This window comes from Plectropomus leopardus, chromosome 9 (genome assembly GCF_026936395.1).
Source record: "Plectropomus leopardus strain MGB_pleo_1.0 chromosome 9, ASM2693639v1, whole genome shotgun sequence".
NCBI lineage: Eukaryota > Metazoa > Chordata > Actinopteri > Perciformes > Serranidae > Plectropomus > Plectropomus leopardus.
The window spans coordinates 34393099-34417285 of record NC_142184.1 but is presented as its reverse complement, the minus strand read 5'-3'; the positions used below and the strand labels follow the sequence as shown (position 1 = coordinate 34417285).

Sequence of the window (24187 nt, the reverse complement as noted above, 5' to 3'; positions counted from 1 at the left end):
TACCCTGAGACATTCAGTGAGCGTTGCTCTCTTGTTCTTTTCACATCATTTATGAGGTTCCCATTAGTTGACTCAATGTAGACGTGCATAGACAACCAAACATTACCCACAACCCTGTGACAGATAATGACCGACAGTTGTATGCACAAGTATGTGTCGTCACATATGTAGAAAGGAGTTTGTGAATAGAAAATGGAAATGGTAAATTGAAAAGACAATGGCATAAATAACTCACTGCTTATTTTATTGATTTATTTTTTGCAAGTGTGCATTGGTATATAGCGCCACGTCATTAGACATTGAGGGCAAAAAACAAACCACAAAAACAAAGCAAAAAGCAAATAATCGTCTATTAATTGTAATGGAAGTAAAATGTTCAATTAATTGTCATACTGATTTTAGGTATGAGGTTCGGACCTTTGCTGGGAGGAAATTTTATTAACTGGACCCCCAGTTGGTGATGTCTGTTCTACAGAATTTGTAATGTTCAGTGTCTGACAGAAAATAAATTAACCTTATATCTTCATATCTCACTTAGGAGTAAAATGGAACCTTTAAGCTTGACAGAAATAGTGATTTGATGTATATCGTGTCATATATCGAATCGACTGATATGAAAAAATTATTGTGATAAGACTTTTTTCCATATTGCCCAGACCTAGTAATACGTGAATATACCATAAGTCATAGTTCTCATGTTTGCACTCTGCTACTGTCAAAGTGTGTCTCTGTGTGTGGGCTTTCAAAACGGTGACTCAGCATTTCCTGTTAAACCATAAGAGACCAATCAGTCCTCTAATTAAAGACTGAATCTTTTCTTCTTCTCCCTGTTTCTTACACCTCACCACAGCTGCAACAGGCTGCTCAGTGATGACTCTGTCTGCGTCTGGATGATATCAGTGTGATATAATACATATTTTGCTGACAGTCTTGTGTGAGGTCCCAACGTAGAGATAACAGTGTCCCTAATGTGGAACATCAGATTTTTTTTAATGATGGCACAGTGGTTTTACAGGGAGCTGTGTCGCTGTGGTGATAGGCATTGTGCAGAACTAATGCAGTTTAATTTGAAAAGGTTGTCTGACCCAGTTCACAGAAGCAGATGGGGCCAGGGCAGGATAAAGCACTCTCTCTACAGGCAGCATTGTGCACTAAAGTGGCAAATGAGTTATGCAACTTTTTAAACTATTAGTCTTTATATTGTTTTCTCTGTTAGCCTCCCATACCTGTTGCAGTAAGACCATCTGGATTTAAAACTGTTTATCGGCTTCATTCAGTGCTGCTGAAGGTGTTGGACAAACCAACCACGGACCGCATGAAAATCATCTTATCTTATATTCAACTTGATGAAAAAAAAAAAAAAGTCTTATTTCGAAATGTCACTCTCTTGCAGCTTTACCAAAAACCTTCAGTTTTCCTCCCTATAAGGTTGATTGCAGCTGATAGTAATGATAATCATTGTGTAATATCATAAACCAAGATACCTTGATATATACTGAGACAGTGATCGTACCATGAAAAGCACATGATATTAGATAATGAAGTATTTGTAATTTTCATCAAAGTTAACAATAATTCAAAAGCTACATTTACCAGCGAGGTACTGCACTTTGATACTTTTCGCCATCTTAATTTGGTTTATTCATCACATTTTTTCTTCTAAAGTATTTTTTAACCTTTTAGCTGTAACCTCAGCTGTTTACTCACTTATACACTTTCCATTCAACCTGTCCTGCTGTTATAATCATGATTTATATAATCCCGACCTCTAATTTTACCCTTGGACTGGCCTCTTTTGTTTACAGGAAATAGGGTCTATTAAAAGCAGGTAAAAACAAAACAATTAATAGACAACATTAGATTGTTTTGTTTTGTAATGATTGTTCTTATCTAGACATTTGGAATCAACTGTATGGCATACAGCTAAGTATGGTTGTGGCAGTTATTGGCGTTATTAAAAGTGTCAGTGAGATTTTGGATGGCGTCTTAATTCTGTAGGAAGTTTGGGTTTCAGTCTCGTTTTATGTAGCCTAATATATGAGATCAGACCTCTGACTGTTAGTCACTGATGATGCTTGAGTCTCATGACCTGACCCATAATAATATTTGTACAGTCCGTTACAGCCTGTTGAGACTAGTTTTGATCAGTTACACAACAAGCACAGAAATAGAGAAAATGTTTGGGAAAGTACGCAGCTATGAGGTGTACGTGTAGATGGTATAAATAGCAAGAACGATGCAGATTACATCATCTTTACACCACTTGTCATGCACTGAACGGATAAAGAAGCATTATTTTCGGAAACAGTAACTCTGCTGTCAAATTACGTATCTTGTGAAATCATGGTGTGTAAGAGAAGGCGAGTTCCTGGAAAGTGTGATTTAGTGACTTCCTTTTTAAAATCAGCCCACAGATCAAGATGAAGCACAAACCTTTAAGCTCAGGGTTTCTGATTGCAAGCTACATGTATTTAGCTAAATAATTAGTATAATTATTAAATAATTAGTTAATGATGACACACTTGCATTTTTTGTTTTTCACACAGTAACCTCCCTCTTACACCCGCTTACCCTCCATCTTTCCTTGAAAGAAGAAGCGCTGCTGAGGCTAAGTGCAGCTTCAGGCAGGGCAGACCATCAAAGAGTGCCAAGCTTTGTCGGCTGCTTTCCAGGTCTCACTTTACATGCACATGGAAGTCTCCTCTCAAACAAGTATCCTTTCTGACTCTGCTAACATGTCTGACATGTAGCCTCCCTATTGGCTGTTTCTCTAGGTCATTTCTTCCAGTTGGTCTCACCACCAACAGGAGGCAGCAAGGTCACATGTGCTGGCATGTCTGTGAGATGTAGGGCAGGGAGTTAATGTACGGCTGACTGTGTGTCTGCGGTCAGATGCATAAAACACTATTGCACATGTATGTGCAATAGTGTATGTCAATCATTTTTCTGTTGTGCGCATATTACCTTCAGCTTAATTTCCCCATTGTTATGATGATTTTAATGAATTATATGATCTCCTGTTTTCAGTGTATGTGGCTAATTTGGCTACCCATCATGCCACATTCAAATAGTTACAACCACTTTGTCTCATGTGTCATTTAAAGCAGTGGTTCCCCACACAGGGTCCATATTTCTCTGTAGTCATTAGTTCAACTCAAGGTTCACACATTAGATAAACTGCCAAGTAAGACGCATGGAAGTATGAGGACAGTGACGTTAACATTTGGAACTTATTTAATTTTGTGTGTAAAGAAGGTATAAAATAAGACGTAATGCTGAGCCAACATTAAGTGTTGTTGGGTTTTTTTTACCCCAAAGCGCCAGTTCAGCATGTTAGCATGCTAACATTTGTAAATTGTTGTTTTTCCAGTGTTTTTCCGTTGTTGTTCCAGAACTGTTCCTCATTATCTGTCCTTTAACAATCTGAGGCCCGGGGAGAGAATAAACATCCTGAGTACAATTGCACCAGTCTCAGGGCAAAGAATGGATAAGAGGGTGACAGTAAGATCCTCCAATCCTAAAAATCTGACTCAAATTCCCTGTACCTGTATCCAGGCCCCGCTCCAAAAAACTTGAAACTAGCTGTACTTAATATCAGATCCTTGGGTAATAAATCACTTTTAATCAATGATTTTATTACCTCTTATAAGCTTGATTTTAACTGAGATTTGGTTGGACAACAAAAATGGAAATGCTGCTCTTACTGAATCCACCCCACCAAGTTTTAGATTTAAGTTTGAAGCATGACAGAACAAAAAAGGAGGTGGTGTCTGTCCCCTTTTCAGGGACAGATTTTTTGTAAGATACTGTCATTTGGTGAGCTTTTATCTTTTGAATATATGTCATTTAAAATGGAAGTGAAATTCTCTTTGTGTATCTTATATACAGTTATTTACAGGCCACCAAAATACTCTTCAAATTTTTCTTGATGATTTTACTGAGATGCTTTAATTATTTGCACAGAATTTGACCATGTAGTTATCACGGGTGATTTTAATATACACATGGGTAATGTCTGTGAAAAAAAATGCTACACAACTTTCTGCAATACTTGAAACATTTAAACTTTTTCAACATGTGAGAGAGCCGACCCACAACAGAGGACACAATCTAGATCTAGTCCTCACTAAAGGTGTTAATATTTTAAATGTCACTGTGCTGGATGTTGCTCTCTCTCAGACCATTTCTGTGTATTTTTTTTGATCTGTCAGTAAGTCTTAAAACTGTCCATGAATCAACAAATGTTGCAAAAAGATACTTCAGTGAGAATACCAGAACACTTTTCATGGAAGCCATCCAATTTCAAACTGACACAATCTCAAACCATGTTAATGATCTCTTGAACTCCTGCACTTCTAAAAATGCAAATGTGTTTGACACCATTCCTCCCGTTAAGGTGAAATTCATAAGTAAAAGGCAAAAAGCACTGTGGAGAAACACTCCTTTTGTAACGGTCCAGAAAAGGGAGTGCCGGAAAGCAGAACAAAAATGGCGTAAGCTTCACATTCATTTTGAAATCTATAAAGAAATGTATGCATTTATAATTTGACCTTGAGAAGTGCAAGGCAGTCAGTTTTCTCTGAGATCATCAACAGAAACAGCAGCAATTCACATGTGTTATTTGCTACCATGGACAGATTAACTAACCCTCCTGTTCCAATATCTCCAGAACTAGTTTCCACCAGCAAATGTGACAAGTTTGCAGATTTTTTTAATAGCAAGGTTCAAAGAATCAGACTTGCAATTAACTCTTCAATGCCAAAGAATAATGTGCCGTCACTGCAGGCTTCCCAAGGTAACTTACTAAGTATGGAACAATTTAAGGCCATCACTGACAAATCATTGGAAGAAATTATATCCAGTCTCAGTTCCTCCACCTGCTGCCTTGATGTTTTACCCACTAGCTTCCTTAAAACTGTTCTGAGCAGTCTGGTAAAACAACTCACTCTTATAGTTAATCTGCCTCTCCAATCGGGCACTTTTCCAAATGTAAAGTAATTGAAAAAGTTGTCCACCAGTGAACAATTGCTATGATATTTTTCAGTCAGGTTTTCTGTCCCATCACAGCACTGAGACTGCACTCATTAAGGTAATAAATGACATCCGCTGATTCTGGCAAAGTCTCTGTTTTAGTGCGCCTGATCTAAGTGCTGCCTTTGACGCAGTGGATCACAATTTTATTAGAAAGACCAGAAAAATGGGGTGGACTCTCTGGTACTGTCCTGAAATGGTTCAAGTCATATCTTCATGACAGGAAGTACAAAATAACAAAGTAGCCTACCACAACCATGCAGATGACACACAGATATACATATCACTTTCATCAGGTGATTATGAACCTGCAGAACGTCTGTATCGCTGTATTGAGCAAATCAATGATTGGATGCATCAAAATTTTCTCCAACTCAATAGAGATAAGACCAACATCATTTTCTTTGGGCCACGGAAAGAAAGGCAGAGTGTCCGCTCTCACCTTGAATCCCTCTTTCTCATAACTCAGTTAAGCAAGAAACCTCTGGATTTTCCTGGACTCTGACAGCCACATCAAATCAGTAACTTTATCTGCCTACTGTCATTTAAAAAACATTGCCTTAGTCAGAGCAATAATGTCACAGCGAGACCTTGAAAGGCTCACCCACGCCTTTATTTCCACTAGATTAGATTACTGCAACGGTCTGTCTGTAGGCCTTTTAAAACAAGCTGTTCTGCAACTTCAGCTTATTCAGAATGCTGCTGTGAGAGTCCTGACAAAAACTAGGAAATATGACCACATTACTCCAGTTCTAAAATCCTCACACTGGCTACCTGTCACTCGGAGAATTGACTTTAAAATCTCGCTGCTTGTCTATAAAACAATCTGTAAATCTCTGACATGCTTGAGTCATATGAACCTTCAAGGACCCTCAGAACATCAGGGGCCGGCCTACTGAGCGTCCCAAGAGTCAGAACTAAACATGGTGAAGCAGCAATTTATACATTTGATTTTAAATCATTTTAAATGATCTTTTTTATCTTTGCACCTCTTGTCTGCACTTTTTTAATCATTTAGTAATTGATTTCAACTTGTATATCTTATCTCTTTGTCTTTTATTGTAAATCTGTATCTTTTATTATGTTTTTATATTTTATCACTCTGTAAAGCACTTTGAATTGCCCTGTGTATATGAAATGTGTTATACAGCTAAAGCTGGCTTGCCTCCAGTATTTGCATTAAGCTAAGCTAACTGTCTTCTGACTTCAGTCTGTTTGAAGAACAGGTATCAGTCTCCTCTAACTCTCCGTATAAGTAGGCCTATTTCCCATAATGCGGAAATTTCGCTTTAAATCTTGATTTTGTCTCTATTGGAGACAGGGCCTCAAGCAGCCAGAGCCTGAATCAGGACCCACTTGAAACACGACCCATTGTAACGGTGCATTTATGTTGAATTAATAGTTTTCACATCTATGCAGCCAGCATATGTTAGTATAATGTAAAATTCACTATTTGTTTATGTCCAGAAAGGTCCACGTGGAAAGTCTATATGGACCATGCAGTCCAATGTTTAGCTCATATGGTTCTGTTAATACGACATTAGGTCAAGAGTTTTGGCTCCACATGGGCAGTCACAATGCCAATCCTGTCATATCATTAGATATGAGATGTTTTAGTTGTGCATATTCCCAAACCAAATTAAATTGATAAGTTACCACAAACCTATTACCAAACTGTGAACATGGCACTTTTTAGGACCTTGGTGTCCCTGAGGAGGTTGCCTCAGGAGTTGGGAATCCAGCTGTGGGTGTAAAGAAACAGTTATTATCAAATGAAATATAAAATACACTTTGTCAAACACCTACAATGAATTACTTGTGATAGAGCAGAGCAAGACTAAGTTAAGTGGTTATGCTCTGTGTAAAAGGCTGTACTTACAGTTCTTACAGTGTTAAAACACACCAATTTTACTGCCATAGCAAAAATGACTAGTTGATTAATTGATTGACAAAAATAGTTGACTAATTGGTTAAGTCACTCATCAAGCAAAATATACCAAATATTTTTCTGTTTTATGTCATCGTATGCTGAGTGTCTGTGGTTCGTGGGCTGTTGGCTGAATGGAAAAAGATATTTAAAGACTCTGAAACATTTAGATAATTACTTGAAATTGAACGTTTTAATGGATTAATAGGCTGATTAAAAGCTAAAGAAATCATCTTTAGTTGCAACTCTACACACACTGTATGCTGAATTTTAATAGCTAAGGCTTTGACTGAATGCTCATGCTGTTTTACAGGACATCATTAGGATCCTGTTTTCTATTGAAAGGCTGTGAAAGGCACTCTACATACTGTCACACTGCTAACTTCCCCATAACAGTTTCCTGATGAATATTTATTCAAACGAATGCACTGAAAAACAGTACAGAAGTGTTTTATTAATCAAATGTGCTTTCAGCTGCAATTGTAGTAGAAGTCGAATATGTTGAGCGAGACTATCTGCACTGATACTGCTCTGCTCGACTGCTCTGTTTCTGTTATATCTCGTCATTTGGTTTTCGTGGATAAAAGAGGACGCAGAGAAGAGAATGAACAGCTGAGCAGACAATAGAGATGTTTCATTGCCATAGAGGCGAGGAGTAAATGAGCAGTGCTGTCTGTTGCCTATGGGGCTAGTTGAGGTTTGCTCTCTAATCTGCAGCCAAGCAGAAGACCATTGCTGGGTCAGTGCTTACTGTGTCTCATCCCATTAGTTCCCCACAGTGACAGTAAGGCCCGGAGGCTTGGGTAACCCTGCCTACTATAAGATAGGCACCTACTTTACTGGGAGGGCTGGAATTGGCTGGAACAATATATAGGAACTCATTTGGATGCTCTAACACTGGCAAGGTATTGCACCAGCACCTGTGTCTATTCATGTATTAGAGAACCTTGAGGGCATCTAGGGGTCAACAAAATGAGAGTGTTCATTGTCATCAACATTTCAGTAAGGGCACGATGAATCATGAGGGGAAGATGGCAAATGGGCAAATGGGCAAACTCTTGTGTTGTGCCACAGTAGTGATTTAGAAAATGGTATTTGATAGATTTCCGCTGTCTTGGATTCAACTCCAGTTTGTTTGGTTAGCCATAATTGTTGGTTAGAAAGTTCTGTTCATAGACTTTCAAAATGGGCGGCTGTGGCTCAGAGGTAGAGTGGGTCGTCCTCTGATCAGAAAGTGGGCGGTTCCATTACCGGCTCTTCCAGTCAACGTGACGAAGTATCCTTGGGCAAGATACTGAACCCCAAATTGCTCCTGATGCTTTGCCATTGGAGTGTGAGTGTGTATATATATCCTTTATTTAACCAGGTAAAAGACTCATTGAGATTTAAAATCTCTTTTCCAAGAGTGGCCTTTGCCAAGAGGGCAGCTTAAAACAAGGTTACAACAAGTATAAATGGTAGCAGGAGGCACCTTGTACAGTAGCCTCTGCCACCAATGTGAGAATGGGTCAAATGTGACGTAGTAGTGTAGTGTCAAAAGAGCTTTGGTTGGAGAACTAGAAAGGAGCTATACAAGTGCAGTCCATTTACATCAGTAACAATGGAGAAACCTTGAGGGGATGTTTGGTAGGAACAGCTTTGTTTATTGTACTTTTTTTGTGATGGATAGGCCATAACAGCATGTTTGAGCATAGGGTGGTTAATATAGCCAACATTTGTATTTGGGGCTAATATGGGTTCTAAATGAGCTGACAATATATAGAAATGCAATAATGAATCGTGTACTGGGGCCCATCCTAACTGCCTTATGCCAAAAAAATTATCACCTTTCGGGACTGTAGCAGCTCTGTCCAAATCCGATTTCTGGTATCAGGGCTGTGATAATCATCTTCTTCCTACAAACAATGGTCAGATGTATGTTATATTAGCCTCAGAACATGCACAGGGTCAACAAGGCCAAATGCACAATGCTGCTGGAGTTTAATTCAGGGTTGTATGCTTTTCTAATTTAAGGTTCAAAGAGCTGGATCTTGGCACTGCATCAGTGCTTGGTTCAAACAGGGTGACTTGTTCTCACAGTTGACTCACTGAATTCACTCCAGTCTCACACATTTTCCTCTACTACAGTTCTACCAAAGGAATTTTCTGCCACACTCAATATTGTCTTCTTTCCAGTAAAAAAAACAGATTCTCTTGATTGTAGTGATATCTCAGTTTGCGTGAACACTGGTGTCTTTGAGTAAGAATGACAGTTTAAGACTTCTTCTAAGTTGGTTGTGTCTCAGATGTGTAATGACCATGAGAGGCATCCCCTTGATACTTCAAACGCCTTTGTTTACCACGGAGGAGGAAAGACTCCCCAGTCCAAAGCAAATACATCTCTGCTGTGAAGATAAAGGACTCGGTAGGTAGGGCAGAGCCTGTTGCTTATTAATATCACAACTCCTTGCTCTGATCTCACTTTCAAAACAGAAATGACAAAGGGCGAGATAGCAAATTAGATAGGAATGAAATGAGAAAAAAATAACTCGGTGAGAACTTTTCAATTTCTGGCTTTGTTTGGTTCATAAGCAACCAGGGACAGAACAACAAACAGCAGAACAGGAGGGTATTATCTCACCATAGTGCATTGTTAACAGAGTGCACTGGTTCAACTTTCAAGGCTCTCCCACCTCTGGTCATCTCCCCAGATAATGATGCACTCACCCCTCCCTCCCCTGCCTCTTATGATACCTTATAAAACCTACTCTCACCTCGTAAATTCCTTTGACTTTAGACTGAGTTCACCTCCATCGCCACCTCAGACCACCTCAGACAAGAAAGAAGGTCTAATTTCATTTGGCCATCCATCAACCTGTCAATTAAACAGAATAAGATTTTAATTGAATTTCATGCTCTGGCTTCCCTCCCAAACCTTATTATTCGCACTTATCATGAGTGATGAGCTGAATAGACAACAGCTCACAGCGGCATGGTTGGATAGTCCTATTCATTTTCTGTTGTTCAGCAAACAGCTTTTGCTTGTCAGGACCCTCTGGTATTCTGTGCTCAGCGAAGATACAGAATAATGAGCTGCGGTAGCTTTCTGCCAATTGTTTTAAAGACTGCTTTTTATAGGTTCAGTGCTAAAAGTTGTAGTTATCAGTTAAAAGAAAAGAGGTATGGCTGCGAGAGAGTATTTCCTTTTACCAAGCACCAACAACATAATTCCTCTTTTGCAATGCTATGTTTTCAGTTGTGCGTGGAACTCTGTTCTCCTATTGGTCAAAGTCTTGGACATAAGAGAACATGTCATGAAAAGAAAAACATTTTGAACATGCTAGGCATTTTGTCAGGATGTGTTGGGATTCTGTTATCCACTATAACACACTATATTGGATAAAATGAACTATTGTCGTTTCGATCCATCCCCTTCGTCTGCTGAATTGGGCTACAGTTGGTCTAACAGGTTAGTTAGAGCCCAATATTTGTTTTGGGTTCAGCGTCACCAACATCATCATTTGTCTTTTGCTTCAACGTGTTTTTATTTGCCCATGGACCAGTACTCTCTGCTCCTATTGGTCAAATTCACGAATATGACGGAGATGGTCATAGAAAGGAAAAAAAAAGCCAGACTTTCAGTTGGTATATGTTGGGATTCCTTTGTCCACACTGACTCACTACATGGCATACAGCATTATTTTTTTAGTCCCAATCCAACCTGATGGCCTACATCAGCCGGGTTGGGCTGTCAATCGACCGGTTCCTGTTACCAGTTTGACAAATGTAGATGCATTGACGCTTTTTGGCATCTCATACTAACACAGGACACCCTCCATGTGACGCACAAATGAAACACATTGTAACTCATGGTTGAGGTTTGGTTTAGGAAACAAATGTATTTGGTTAGATTAAAAAAAAAATGTTTTGGGTTAAAATAAGTACATTTTTTACATTACAACGAAGGCATCATCCGAGTGATGTGCAACAACCATGCGGAAATTATGTAGGCTTATTTTAAAACAGCCTGACTTTTGGTTTCACATGGGATGCAAACAGTGGTCTCCTGTGTGAAAGTCTTGTGTGAAAGGTTTTTTTTTGACTGAGTCATCCCCTCCCTCTCGTTCGGACCCTCTAACTCTTGAAACTATTTGTTTTGTGTGTCAAGTATTGCTGCAAATGTGTTAAGACGTTAGCTGAAAGCCCCGTCACCAAAGGGTGCCTTTGGTGCCGATATCACACGCTGAGGGGTGTCTGTATTTGATGACCTGGGGATAAGAAGGGGCTGCATGATCAACCTGATATAGAGTGGTGAAGGGATGATGGGTTTTTTTTTCAGGCCAACCAGGAAGTTGGCATCGCACTGGTCCCCTCGTCAAAAACCTTATAGGATTTTTGAATGGGATTTTTGACTATCGCCAAAAATAACCTCTCTGACGAACACAAGGGTATGAGACTTACAGGTTTTGTTTAGCATGATAATCTTCACAGATGAACGACACTTTTGTGTGTTTTGAAGCTTAAATGAAATCACCAGAAGCAAAAAGCTATTGTTAGGCTATACACAAACTACATTGCGGTCGCACGAGTTAAATGTCACAACTACAAACACTGTTAAAACACGTTAAAACACGATAGAAAAATATTATAAACAGATAAATCTACAAGTTCGAGTGCGACTCTGTAAAGCTGTAAAGGCGGACAAGTGGGTTTAATGAGTTTCTGTGTCCGGTGTGATGATGTCTAACGTCCCCAACAAACGCTATTAGCAACCGCCTTTTTTGAGAAGAATAAAACCTTAAAAGTTCAAAAATCAGGTTTAAGCAGACGTATTTTATGTTGTTTTCTAAATATCTACAGCCTGTCTTTAACCACAAACCTTTTTAAAGGCATTTTACTGGAAACACATACAAAAAACCCATAGACTTTAAGACGAGGGAACTGGAAGAGCTAAAAGGCTGACACACTTCCGTGTTTTAGGATTCATTATTTCACCACTCTATTAGGGCATTACTGATTTTTCAATCAGTGGTGTTGAATCCAAAATGCTTCCAGACATTCATTTTTATTTACTCATTACAGCTCACAATTTTTTTGCATTTTGCGTTACTGAAAAGAACAACAACAGCACAGTGTACTAAAATGCAAATAATCCCCCCCCTTTACACATTTCAATAAAAAATGACAGCCATAATATAACCTGATTATTATTTTTTTGCTTAATTTTGAACTTCATTGTGTGTAAGTGTAAGGAACTGTTAGAGTGCAAAATTCTGTCAGCTACACAAGTAGCTGAGTCAAGTCCCCTACTTGTCACCAAGTCACCAAACAATACAGTTTGAGTCCAGCAGGAGGCAGCAAAGTTCCAGTGCAATTCTGTAACAGGTGGATTATGTGAATGGGAGGGGGGTTACCGCCCTCCCTCCAGACTGCCTGCAGGACTCCACTGATGGGGCGGTGGATGTACTGATGTGCTGCCTCAGCGCTAGACTATAAGAGGCTTTGAGAGACAGGCTTAGGAGCTAGCATGGACACCACTCTCTGACTCCCCATCTTCATGTTACCCTGTCTCTTTCATGCTGTCTGTAATTGTTTCATGTAAAAGTCAGCAGACCTGTTGGGAATTGAGGTAATAATTTGACTTATTGTATATTTAGAGCTTTGCATTTGTGATTAAGTAGAATTTTTGAAGGTTGTTATATTAATAGTATTATAATTGTAGTCTGCTGCAGTTAATGTGTTATGTGTGAACATTTTAGGGAGAGAAAAGTAGTTTTCATCAGTGTAGTACAAGAGCTACTTTGGAATCAGTGATTTTAATTCTTTGAAATCTGAATGCATTTTTTTTGTAATTTCTTTCAAAAACATACAGAAAAAGGAAATGATCAACTATCTCTTTTTTTGCCGATTTTCAGGTAATTCTTTTGTAACTACTAATTTCAAACCAATTTGCTCAGGTTCCAAAGGTTTAAACATTATGGATGGTATCTTGGGGTGTCAAGTTCAAATCTTCTTCTATTAGCTTTCTAATATTTTATAACAACGTTTATTCACGGTTGCGGTGCGTGTCATATACACAAAAAGTTAGTAAATGTCTTTTTTTTTTTTGAAGGTTATATATTTCTGTAGAGCAGCAGGTTACCAGTTACATTACATACTATGCTGTTTTTTTACATTGAGGTGTGTATCAGAAAACATGTTTACTTGCAATTGATTTTATGAGGAAATGACTCAACGATTTTCTACTTCTTTTAAATGTTATTGGCAATGTTACAGGTTGATTATTCACTTGGCATACTTATATGGAATGTTAGGGTTCAATGTTAGGCAAACATTTACTAAGACTGCTGGAGAAAAACATTACAGCTTCTAGCAGCAAAATAACAAATGTTTTAAGGTGAAAAAAGTGTAAATTACGTCAGAGGATATTTTTATGTTATCTCCAATAAAACAAGTGATTTAACCCTTTAATGTAGATCATACAAACTAGCAACATCTGCAGCTGAGAAATAAAGCCAAGGTCAAGGTCCATGGACCCTCATGTTAATATGCCCAACTTTATAGCAAAATAAACGTTTACAGCATGGTACAGAAAACAATTTTGGTCTCTATAGCTTTAATATTAACTATATTGAGTTGGCATTTTATATAACTCACCAATACTATCGAGTGCCGCAGAAATGTCCTAAAACCCGGAAATGAGTTAGCATGTTAGCAGTCCTTGTTTCATTGTCTCAAAGTCAATGGGTTTTTTGAATGGCTTTTTGGATTCAATCCCTGAAATAAGGTCTGTGCCTCTAGTACAAGAAACAGTTTTGGTCTCTAAATATTAAAGGATAACTGTATGGGGTTGAATTTATATAAAACTCACCAGTTTCAATACTATAGAGTGAGTGCCTCAGAAATGAGTCTTAAAACCCAGAAATGTGTTAGCATCTTAGCACTCCTTGTTCCATCGTCTCAAAGTCAATGAGTTTTTGGCTTTGATGCCTAAAATAAGGTCTGTGGTAAACGCAATTTTTAGAGACTTTCGTGTTTTGTTCTAATATATATAATACATTAATAAATAGCCCACTGTGAACTCTGAAATGTTCTTTAGTGTGCTTTCAGTTCATGGAAGTTAATTGTAACATTTTGGTTGTTTAGAAAAAGTCTTGTTTTGCATTTTGTTGAACTAAAAGACCTGATCAGGCATTGAGTTTTTCTGGTAAGTTCATTGTGCTTTCATGGTTTTAACCCATTTTTGCTAGCAAAAAAAAGAACCTTAAATACACTGCGCTAACCAAGCGAGCAGCTTGTGTTAGCTACACCTTTCTGTCCAGATATGTACAGTTCTGGCTCCAAAAATCAAAGATGGCTTTTATGCAGGAATCCACGTGGGTGGTGACATCCATTCTTTTTATACATTTTTTTACACATACATCATTTTGGAATGATGTGAACTCAGGACTATCATTGTTGTAAGGCAGCAATCTAGCTTTCAGCCATGCCTGTTTGCATTGTGCGTAAAGATATGATGACAGTATGTATAAAAAAATTGTATATTACTATTATCACAATATTATTAAAATATATGTAAAATGATGTGTTATGGTGGACAATAAGAATCTGGCACACCCTTACTCATCAAATAATAAAAAGTTGCCTATTCTGTTTTTAATGGCAGCATCAGTTCAGACTCCTGGATTATAGAAATGAAGTGTGAACACCATCTAAGTAAATTTTAATATGCCATAATGAGTTATATATGCATTTATACAGTGGCCTTAATATTACATTTATTATTAAATTAGTGAGTTTTTGTCTCAAGCTGCACTGATTATGACATTTTGTTATACAACAGCTGCTATTATGATGGTGTTAATGAAAGCTGTGTGGTGTGATTGTGCTAGCTGGAGCAGAAAGTGCATGTTATGGTTCATTACTGGTGTGTTTTTTCAGAGGTGTTATAGGTTGTGTGTGTAAGCATGCGTGTTTGTGTATTGATTCACAAGTGTCTTTGTGTTGGTAATTAAAGAGTTGCTATAGGGGGCTGAGTCCATGCTCTGTATTGTGGCATTGTGCACAAGAGGTACCAAGACTTGCATACCCATGCTTGTGTGTGTGTGTGTGTGTGTGTGTGTGTGTGTGTGTGTGTGTGTGTGTGTGTGTAGGTGTGTGTTTGTGTGTGCATGTGATTGACTGCCCTGGCATCCATATGTGGTGAAAAAAACAAACAAACAAAAAAAAACACCTAATGTATTAGGCAGCACCAATTAACACAGACAGGTATAACATTTCCATCAAAAATCTGTTCTGATGTCTTGATGTGAGGATCAAAATCTTTCCAGTCGGATAAAAGGCTTGCGGATACCTTTTCTTGGTTATCCCATTGACGTATTGCTCATCCGTTTGCCAGAGCACATTTTGAGCCACATTATCTAAATGAAAAAAAAAAAAACTGATTGAGCTATCCCTACCATTCTGTTTCGGTATGTTATGCTAAAGAAATCCACTAGATGTCACTGTGTTTTTAAAGAGTAGGCGTTTCAGTTTGCCTCCTACAGGAAGTTTGTAACAAAAAAAGTCACGTGAGGGCTCTTTGTTTCAGAAGTCATACCAAACAGATTTATGTAACTTTATAGAAAAGAAAAGATCTAATAAGGGTCAAATAGATATTTTTTAAATATGCTCCACCCAGTGGTTCATTTTATGGTAAGGTAGTGAAGCTAAGCTAATGTAATAAAAAAGATATAAATCAACTTCCAATCATTTATTGTTGTTAAATAATACACTCATAATAATTCATGTTATCCTCTCTATCCATCTATCTATCTATCTATCTATCTATCTATCTATCTATCTATCTATGGTAAAATAATTCCGTCACATGTAGATATATACAGGCATAGTAATATATTATAAGCATTATAACAGCGAATCATGAATAATTTTGATTGTTTTCTTTCTGTTTTACCATTACCATGCACGGCTACTCAACCATTTGGTCAAGGCCTATTTTAAAAATAACAACAAAAAAAGAACTGGTCTGAGGTCTGTTTAAATAATAGATATTAATTTTTATTATTATAGCCTCAAAGACAGAAAAAAAAAAATCTAAATAAACTTTTAAGTTGCTTTATTCACGGTATGGGCCATAAAGGTTTAAACATGTTCTCAGTTGTGTCTCTGTGACAAATTAATATGCATCATTCATACAATGATTAAAATCCTCATTAAGTTCATTATTAAAACCTATTGGTTGGTTAACCCTTTGAAACCCAAGCAAACTCGCTTGTCTTCTTTCTTTTATTTTTAAATAGGCAATGAGCAGCAAAAGAAGAAATTATCCCCAAATGAGCAAGAAATAATAACAAGAAAATTACCTGAAAAGTTGAAGTAAAGTACAGAAAGAAGAAAAAAAAACTAGGACAACAAAATTAAAAAAGTGCTTATAATTCTCTAACATAAATTTGAATATGTAATTATAAGGACTGGTGATGAATTTCTTATAATTTCTTGCAGTTTTTTTGGAATATTTAACACTAAGTTGCTCATTGCCTTTTTTTCCATATTTTTGAAAGAAATTGCACCAATTTGCACAGGTTTCACAGGTTAAAATACTTGTGAAAGGCATCTGAAAGCAGCACAAGAAAAAATATGTCACCCCAGTGTTAATTTATCACATCTCTTTCTCTTTGCTCTCTGTAGGATGCCACCACTCAACGTCAATATGAAGAGGTCTTTACAGCCTGTGCAGCCTTGTACAGATAGAGCGCCTGAGGAGCCTTAGTAAATATTCAGCTGTGTGGACACATGGAGCACGACACACCAGCCAAGAAGAGATCCGGACAGAGACGAGCCTGACAGAGCCCTGACTGCAGAGAGCCCCCCCTCCACCCCCCCAACCCCAGCCTCAGCTGATTTCCTCTTTCTACCCTGCAGTTTCAAACAGATCACTTTATCTCGAATCTGCCCTCCCTCTGTGCGGCAGAACCCTCACAGTGCCCCTCAGAGGGGAAATGCCCGTCTTGCTAAATGCCGACGCCTCCTTTAGCTCCAAGCAGGAGCTCCTGGACCTTCAGGACTGTCCTCTGACCGGGGGCCCCTGTCTGGATACCCCGAGCCCGCCGGACTCCCAGACAGGTAGCCCAATAGGCTCAGGACCCAGAAGCCCCGGCAGCCCTGGAGATGATGGCCCTATTCGGCCCTGCATCTTCACCGGGGCCTCCACGCTCCCAGGTCAGCTGTATGGGGTGGAAACCAGACCTCATGCGCAGACCCCCATGGGGTTAAAGCTGATCTCCACCGACTCAGATCAGTTGTGTGGGTGGGGGGCTCTGACGCCCAAAGCTATCCAAGTCTTCAACACCCCTCGCTGGGTGCTCTTCTTCCTCTGCGTAGCCTCTTTCCTCCAGGGGATGATCATCAATGGCTTCATCAACACGGTGGTGACCTCCATCGAGAGGCGCTTTGACCTGCGCAGCTACCAGGCCGGCCTCATCGCCAGCTCCTACGACATCGCCGCCTGCATCTGCCTGGCTTTCGTCAGCTACTTTGGCGGCACGGGACACAAGCCTCGCTGGCTAGGATGGGGGGTGCTGATCATGGCATTGGGTTCTCTGGTTTTTGCCTTGCCTCACTTCACCACGCCCCCGTACCAGGTCAGCCTGCCCGAGAGAACAGGACTGTGCTCTGCCAACCGCACCAGCCCGTGCCAGGACAGGGAGGGCGGAGGACTGTCCAGCTATCGTTTTGTCTTCATGCTTGGCCAGTTTCTGCACGGTGTGGGTGCTACGCCGCTCTACACGTTAGGAGTCACATACCTGGATGAGAATGTCAAGTCCAACTATGCGCCTGTTTATATTGGTGAGTCATCATTTAGTACAGTGTGTTTCGAGGTTACGCTGTTTGATGCAACCATGACTTACTAATGGAAGAAGTGATTTTAAACATGTTATTAAAGTTAGCATCTCTTTGTAACTGACTACTTTATTTGCATGTTGAGTTATTTTGCTCATTCATTTGTGCTTCCTTCTGTCTCAAAATGTGAGGCAGATTTGACACACTGACCTCTGGCTGACCTTCATGTGTCTAAATCTAAAATTGTTTAAAATAATGTAACTTTCAAATCCCAAGGGACAGAATCCTTGTTATATATGTTAATAAAGGTGGTTAAAGTATGTGACAGGCACACGGTATAAATCTTATTCAAACCTTTGTAGATCAGAACTATAGGTCTAGAGTTTGTTGTGAAAAATTAGTATAATTTGATATTTTCACATTATACTAACATTGCTACTCTTAGCTTTGCAGGAGTGTTTCTAGGACTGAAAGATATTGGGGGCTTAGCATCAATCTCCTGTAGGGGGCCCAGGAAATCCCCCAGAAAGCTCTGCTCTGATGCTTTTTATGCACTCTGGCAGATTATTTAAGATTTTAAATAATTTACCAGACTAGAGTTGAAAAAATAGTTAAGGTTTCCATTTATGTATACAGAAATATATATTTTATATATTTTATATATATATATATATATATATATATATATATATATATATATATATATATATATATATATAGCACACTGATTGGCTATCCCAGCTGTCAGTTATGGCAGAGAAGCCCCCTTTTGTATAATTTAATAACTCATTAACGCCTCATTAAAAATAAACACTGTATGACCTATACTGCACTCAGTCACCAGGGGTGATCAATATTAAATAGCCTCACTTTGGGGGAGCTGTCATGTTGACATAGTTGACACATTGATGTGTACTCTAACTGCTACAGTTGAAAGTGACACTTTTTCCATCTTTCCTCTTCATCGTTTTTATTTTTACTGTTTACAAGTTTAAGTATTTTATGTTGTGACATAGTTGAATATGGGCAGCTGCTGTGATACTCTCATCTAGGATCAAATAAAGTGAAAATGTGTCTCTCTAATGACAACAATCACAGTACTGTTGTAACCTCTGATACTGAGAACTGGATACACATGAAAGAGCTTATTGTGTAGAAACAACTAAATATGCCATGTGTGCACAGATACACACATATGAAGCAGTGAAGCTGCTGAATCTCTCTTTCAGCTGTCACGTCCAATTCATCTTCCATAATGTTCAATATTGTCACTGTGCCCATTTCAAGCAGCTGTAGAGCATAGTGTAACCCACTCAGAGAAATGCTCCCTCAAAGCACACAAACACACACTCACACACACACACACACAAATACATAATCTCTAACATCAAGATCCTTTTTTTACTCATGAAACATAAACTGTGTAGACACAGAGCCCGGTGAAGAACAATGGGGACCTTTTAACCTGTAGGAAACAGGAAGTAGACAGTTACTGTATTGACACACCCATGACCTGACTCTGTTCCTGTGCTCAACCCCCCCCCCAGGGATCTTTTACACAGCAGCCATTGTGGGTCCGGCAGCGGGCTACCTTCTGGGAGGATACTTCCTCAACATTTACACCGAGATCCACCTGACGTGAGTCTGCTGTGGATGACAGAATGGATGAGAACCCAGTAGAATGAACAAACTAGAGCGTGTTAGAAAAGAACAGACTTGTCTAAGGCCATGTTTAGATGAAAATGACCATACTAAAATTGGAAAAGTCTTTCCTTTGCATTGAAAAAAAAACCAATTGTCTTCATATGATAACCTTGTGGGAACGATCCTCGTTTACACGGATCCACAAACACAACCCAAAATGCTGCAGTATGCATGCCAGGCCAATAGTTGGCAATGTAACTTTGTGATGACACACCATAGAAGAACACCTGGTGCATGCACAAAGTGCAGCCATGATGTCACTGTTCTCACAGGATTGCCACTTTACACGGTGACTGAGGGGGTTGTGTTTTCAAATGGTTACACTCTGGAACCCGATTTTTTAAAGGTTGTGTTTTCAGGCCCCTAAAACACTGTGTGAATGTGAATGAAAGGCCAAACCAGTATTATCAAACTAGAATATAGTAGTATAAACATACTAGAGTATAGGCTTGGGCAGTATGTAATGTTCAATACCTTTATACCTGCCTGAAATTTAATCAGTGTATATGCTATTTGACGTAAATAAAAATGTCAAGTGATATATGTGTGTGTTTTTGTTTCTGTGTTGTGACAGGACAGAGATGACTCCAGAGAACCCTCTGTGGGTCGGAGCTTGGTGGATTGGCTTCCTAGCAGGAGGAGCAGCGGCGCTACTGATAGCATTCCCCATCCTGGGCTACCCACGACAGCTTCCAGGTACCACCACTGGCTACTGCACAAACACATACACGCACACACACACACACACACACACACACACACACACACACAAAGCATTCACATGAACTTTGCATTTTAAACAGAGGTAAAAATTGAAAGTGTGTTGTCAGCAAATGTCACTCACAATCTCACTTCCTCACTACCTGTGCATCTCCTGCAGGCTCTCAGGAGTATGTGGCCATGCGGGTGTCTGAAGCCCACCAGCTGAAGGATGGAAGCCACACCACAGCCTCGGACCCTCAGTTTGGCAAATCGGTCAAAGACATGCCAAGGTACTTTCATAAGAAGAGGACAGTAGAGTAGTTACTTTTGATACAGTACAAATTACATCATAGACACACATGACACCTTCATGACCTGTGTGGGCACATGTGAGCTGGAAAGCAAACCAGAACAAGTCAGAGCATCGACATGACGAGTTGTTTTTATGCCATAAATCACAAAAGTGGTGCGGAAACACACAGGAAACACCTGTTCTGTTAGTCTTTGAAGCTAATGCTAATATTAGCTTCACAGACTGACAGGACGAGCTCTGAATATGGAGTTCCTGTTTAAAAAAAGCACAACTTTCACCCAGGAGATGCTGTTTATGTCCCGTTTTCGTTACCGCCAAAATGTCAGGTGATATATGTGTCATGTGGCTCATTAACCTACTTTAAGTAGCAACGTACTTATTTAACCTGAACATGATCATTTATTTCTAAAGCTAACCAAGTCATCTTATTGCTTTATTCATCTCTGTGACAGAGAGAGACTTTTAAACTGCAGTAAAAAAGTGGTATAGAGTCAATATAATCATTTTGTCAAAATCGAGACCAATATCTGATCTCAGTATCCGATTGGTGCATCCCAAGTTTTGATGACATATATGGGCACCCACCATGGGAAACACAAAAAACAGCTAGAGGCATTTAACAACTTACTCAAAGAAGAAGAAAAGCAGCTGTAAATGTCCACAAATTTGGAAAACAATGAGATTCGAGAGCTCCTTAATCTCAAAGCAGAGGACGAGATCAGCTACCATGTAACAGAGATGGTAAATGATTGTTATTGCCTTGTTATGCCATTGTTATTGATTATAAAGCATTGCAGATGCAAACTTTATATGTCACACTGGAGGCTGACGCTGTTGTGTTAAAGGCCTCTTTTGTTTCCACAATGCTGGCATGCTGTCTTGATTCACGCACTGGTGCAGTATTATTTTGCAGTTTTTGGATCTGTGTAAAAATACAAAGGCGGTACAAATAAGGGACTATGTAGCGGCTCTACAGCGCAATCTCTGTGTAAAAAAGGGCTCGTGTGAGACATAAAAAACTGATAAATCCCCTCTAAAAAGTAATGACTGTTAAATAACCCTTTTGTAGTATACAGGTTCTGACGGGTTTCTCTATTTCTAAGTGCTGAAAATATCCATTTATTAACTCTCATGACATTGCAGTGGATTGTTTTGTGTCCCACACCCATCCTTCCATCAACAGATTCTAATATAAAGGAAATAAATGTCACATTCCCAGGCAGGCTGTTTTTAGAGCAGCTTGTTATGACTGTAGAAGAGTGACGGCCATGCCTCTTTTCAGTTTACAACTGTGTTTACTACAAGCCCGCATTCACGGTGTGATGTCAGCACTGTAGCACAGGGGATTACAGAGACAGAGTAAGGCGATAATCATGGCGTATTATGTAACATGTATATATCTCTGGATCTGGTGCAGTCAGTGTTTATCTGCATTAGGAGCGTCTCCAGGCTGTTGAGATTAGAGCGGCCTGCTTTAATTAAAAAGGAAGCTCGAGTTTATTCAGTTAGTTGGACACACTCCTCTCCTCCTCCTCCTCTCCAGGTCTGTGCTGCTCCTCTTAAAGAATCCCACCTTCCTGTTCCTGTGCATGGCCGGAGCCACCGAGGCCACCCTTATTGCTGGCATGTCCACCTTTGGCCCAAAGTTCTTAGAGTCACAGTTCAGTCTGAGTGCATCGGAGGCTGCCACATGGTTCGGTGAGTGATGAATGAAGAGGCGAAATCATATATTACATAGTCCAAAGCAAACTCCAAATTTATTTTAAAGGCTTCTCAGCTCAGTATATTTTTATTTCTCATCTGTGATGGGAAATAAAAACTGTCAGGACAGACTTTTGTTGCTTTGGAAGCACACTTTACATGCTTTTCATCCTTCATTTTACGATATGTTTGGCGTGTTTGGTGTTCGTGCATGTGGTATATGTTTTGGCAGTACTGTGTAATTTTGTTTGATCTTGGAATTTCCAGTTCAGCTCCCACAATAAGTCTAAAATACACTGTGTAAATAGATTGTTACATTCATACTGTTAAGTGCAAAAAATGCTATGTGTTGTTTTATGTCTAGGTATCATTCTGGGCCTCGGAATTTGTCATTTTTAATATTTTCCACCTGATGATATTATTGTTACAATATTTGGCATATGGAGAAAATAAATGCTATTTCCGCTAGATGCACTGACACAATCAATGTTGCTGCAAATCATTGACATATTCAGGCTGTGATAATAATAATAATAATAATAATAATAATAGTAATAATAATACATTTTAAATTTTTAAAATTTAAACATTACATTTAAATTTAAATTTAAATTACATTTTAAAAGTTAAGTAAAAAGAAAAACTGCTTCGCATGTTGTATATTGAAAATAATTTATGTTTGTGTGTGTGTTTTTTTCCATCTAAAAACGTAGTAGCATCATGACAAAAACCTGGCATTTAAGGAATTAAAACTTAGAAAAGTATTAAAGATAGATATTTGATATTTATGATTAGGACTGACTGAAAAAAATAACTTAATGAAAGTAGAAAATGTTATTAATGTATAGTATTTTTTATGGCCTGATTTTGAAAAGTGTATTTTGTGTCCAGAGGGATATGAGTGTGAGTATTGGACACTGCACAAAAAACAGTAACGTATAAAAATCAATTTTGCCGCAAATCATTGACATATCCCAGGCTGTGATAATAAAAAAAAGTAACAATCTACTTAGAGTGTAGTATATTGATAAAATATAGATTTTTGTGTTTTGTTTTGGTTTTTTTTACATCTAAAAACATAGTGATATCTTGACAAAAACCTGGCATTTAAAGGGTCAAAATTTCAAAAATGAATGAATTTATGATATTTATTAGTAAGATTGATGTTGGTGAAAAAATAAACACAATTAAAATAGAAAATAACATTAATGTATAATATTTTTTAAAGCTTGATTTTGAAAAGAGCATTTTGTGTGTAATGCTAAAGCAGGCCCTAAGGGTTAAATATACATCATCTGAAAAGATTAAATAGTGAAAAATATCAGCATAACAGAAAAAAAGCTAAAATAACCACAATAAAACAATTTTTTTTAAAGTAATGATTACGTGTTTGCATTAACCAAAGCAGGAGCAATGCACAGTTACCACATCATCTAGATACCCTTCATATGATCCACAGAAACATACATATCTAATTTTAGTACTTATTTTAACTCGTCTTTATATTTGGTGCAAAAAAAGCTAAAAGCTGAATGAGCTGCAGGTGATGAGCTGGGCGGGAAAGGCCGGGCAGTCAGGTACACTGTTTAGTGGAGAGGAAACAGGTCTGCAGGTTGGAGGGGCGATCAGGTGAGCAGGACTAGCAGCAGAGTCTGAGGACCTCTAGTGGATGCTTTGAGAATGGCAGGTCTGGGGATGTTGGAGGAGAGAACAGATTTCTTTTATATCACATTGACAATTTGTTTTTACCATATATTTTATATATTTTTTGATAAATTTAATCTTATTTTTATTTCCTTATAGTATAAAGTTACTTAATAAATTGATGCATTTCGTTAACATATTCTATGGTCTATAATGTTGTTTAATGTTTTGCCAAAGCATTTCTTAGTTTAGCTTAGAGTGTTAATGGGTTAAAGGTGCAGTTTCTGCTAATGGCCTCAGAGTGGACCTGCAGCCTGACTTGCTGTACCCCCCCTTCTCCCTCC

The 24187-nt window shown here is 38.6% G+C and overlaps 1 protein-coding gene across 9 annotated transcripts in view; it reads left to right on the top strand.

Annotated features, from left to right (window-relative positions):
- slco4a1 (solute carrier organic anion transporter family, member 4A1) overlaps nt 1-24187 on the top strand; it is a 49254-nt gene that overhangs the window by 8149 nt on the left and 16918 nt on the right. For 7 of the 9 annotated variants that reach the window (XR_015777569.1, XM_088082600.1, XM_088082598.1 and 4 more), the window contains 5 exons: nt 16628-17785; nt 19327-19417; nt 20058-20179; nt 20364-20475; nt 22042-22196. Coding sequence is in view for 8 of the 9 variants with exons in the window: in XM_088082600.1 (XP_087938726.1) it covers nt 16939-17785; nt 19327-19417; nt 20058-20179; nt 20364-20475; nt 22042-22196 (1327 nt within the window). In the remaining variant the exon portion in view is untranslated. Of the gene's footprint in view, nt 1-2546; nt 2673-12430; nt 12567-16627; nt 17786-19326; nt 19418-20057; nt 20180-20363; nt 20476-22041; nt 22197-24187 lie in introns of those variants that run through there. The other 2 variants (XM_088082605.1, XM_088082601.1) reach the window with 2 other exon arrangements.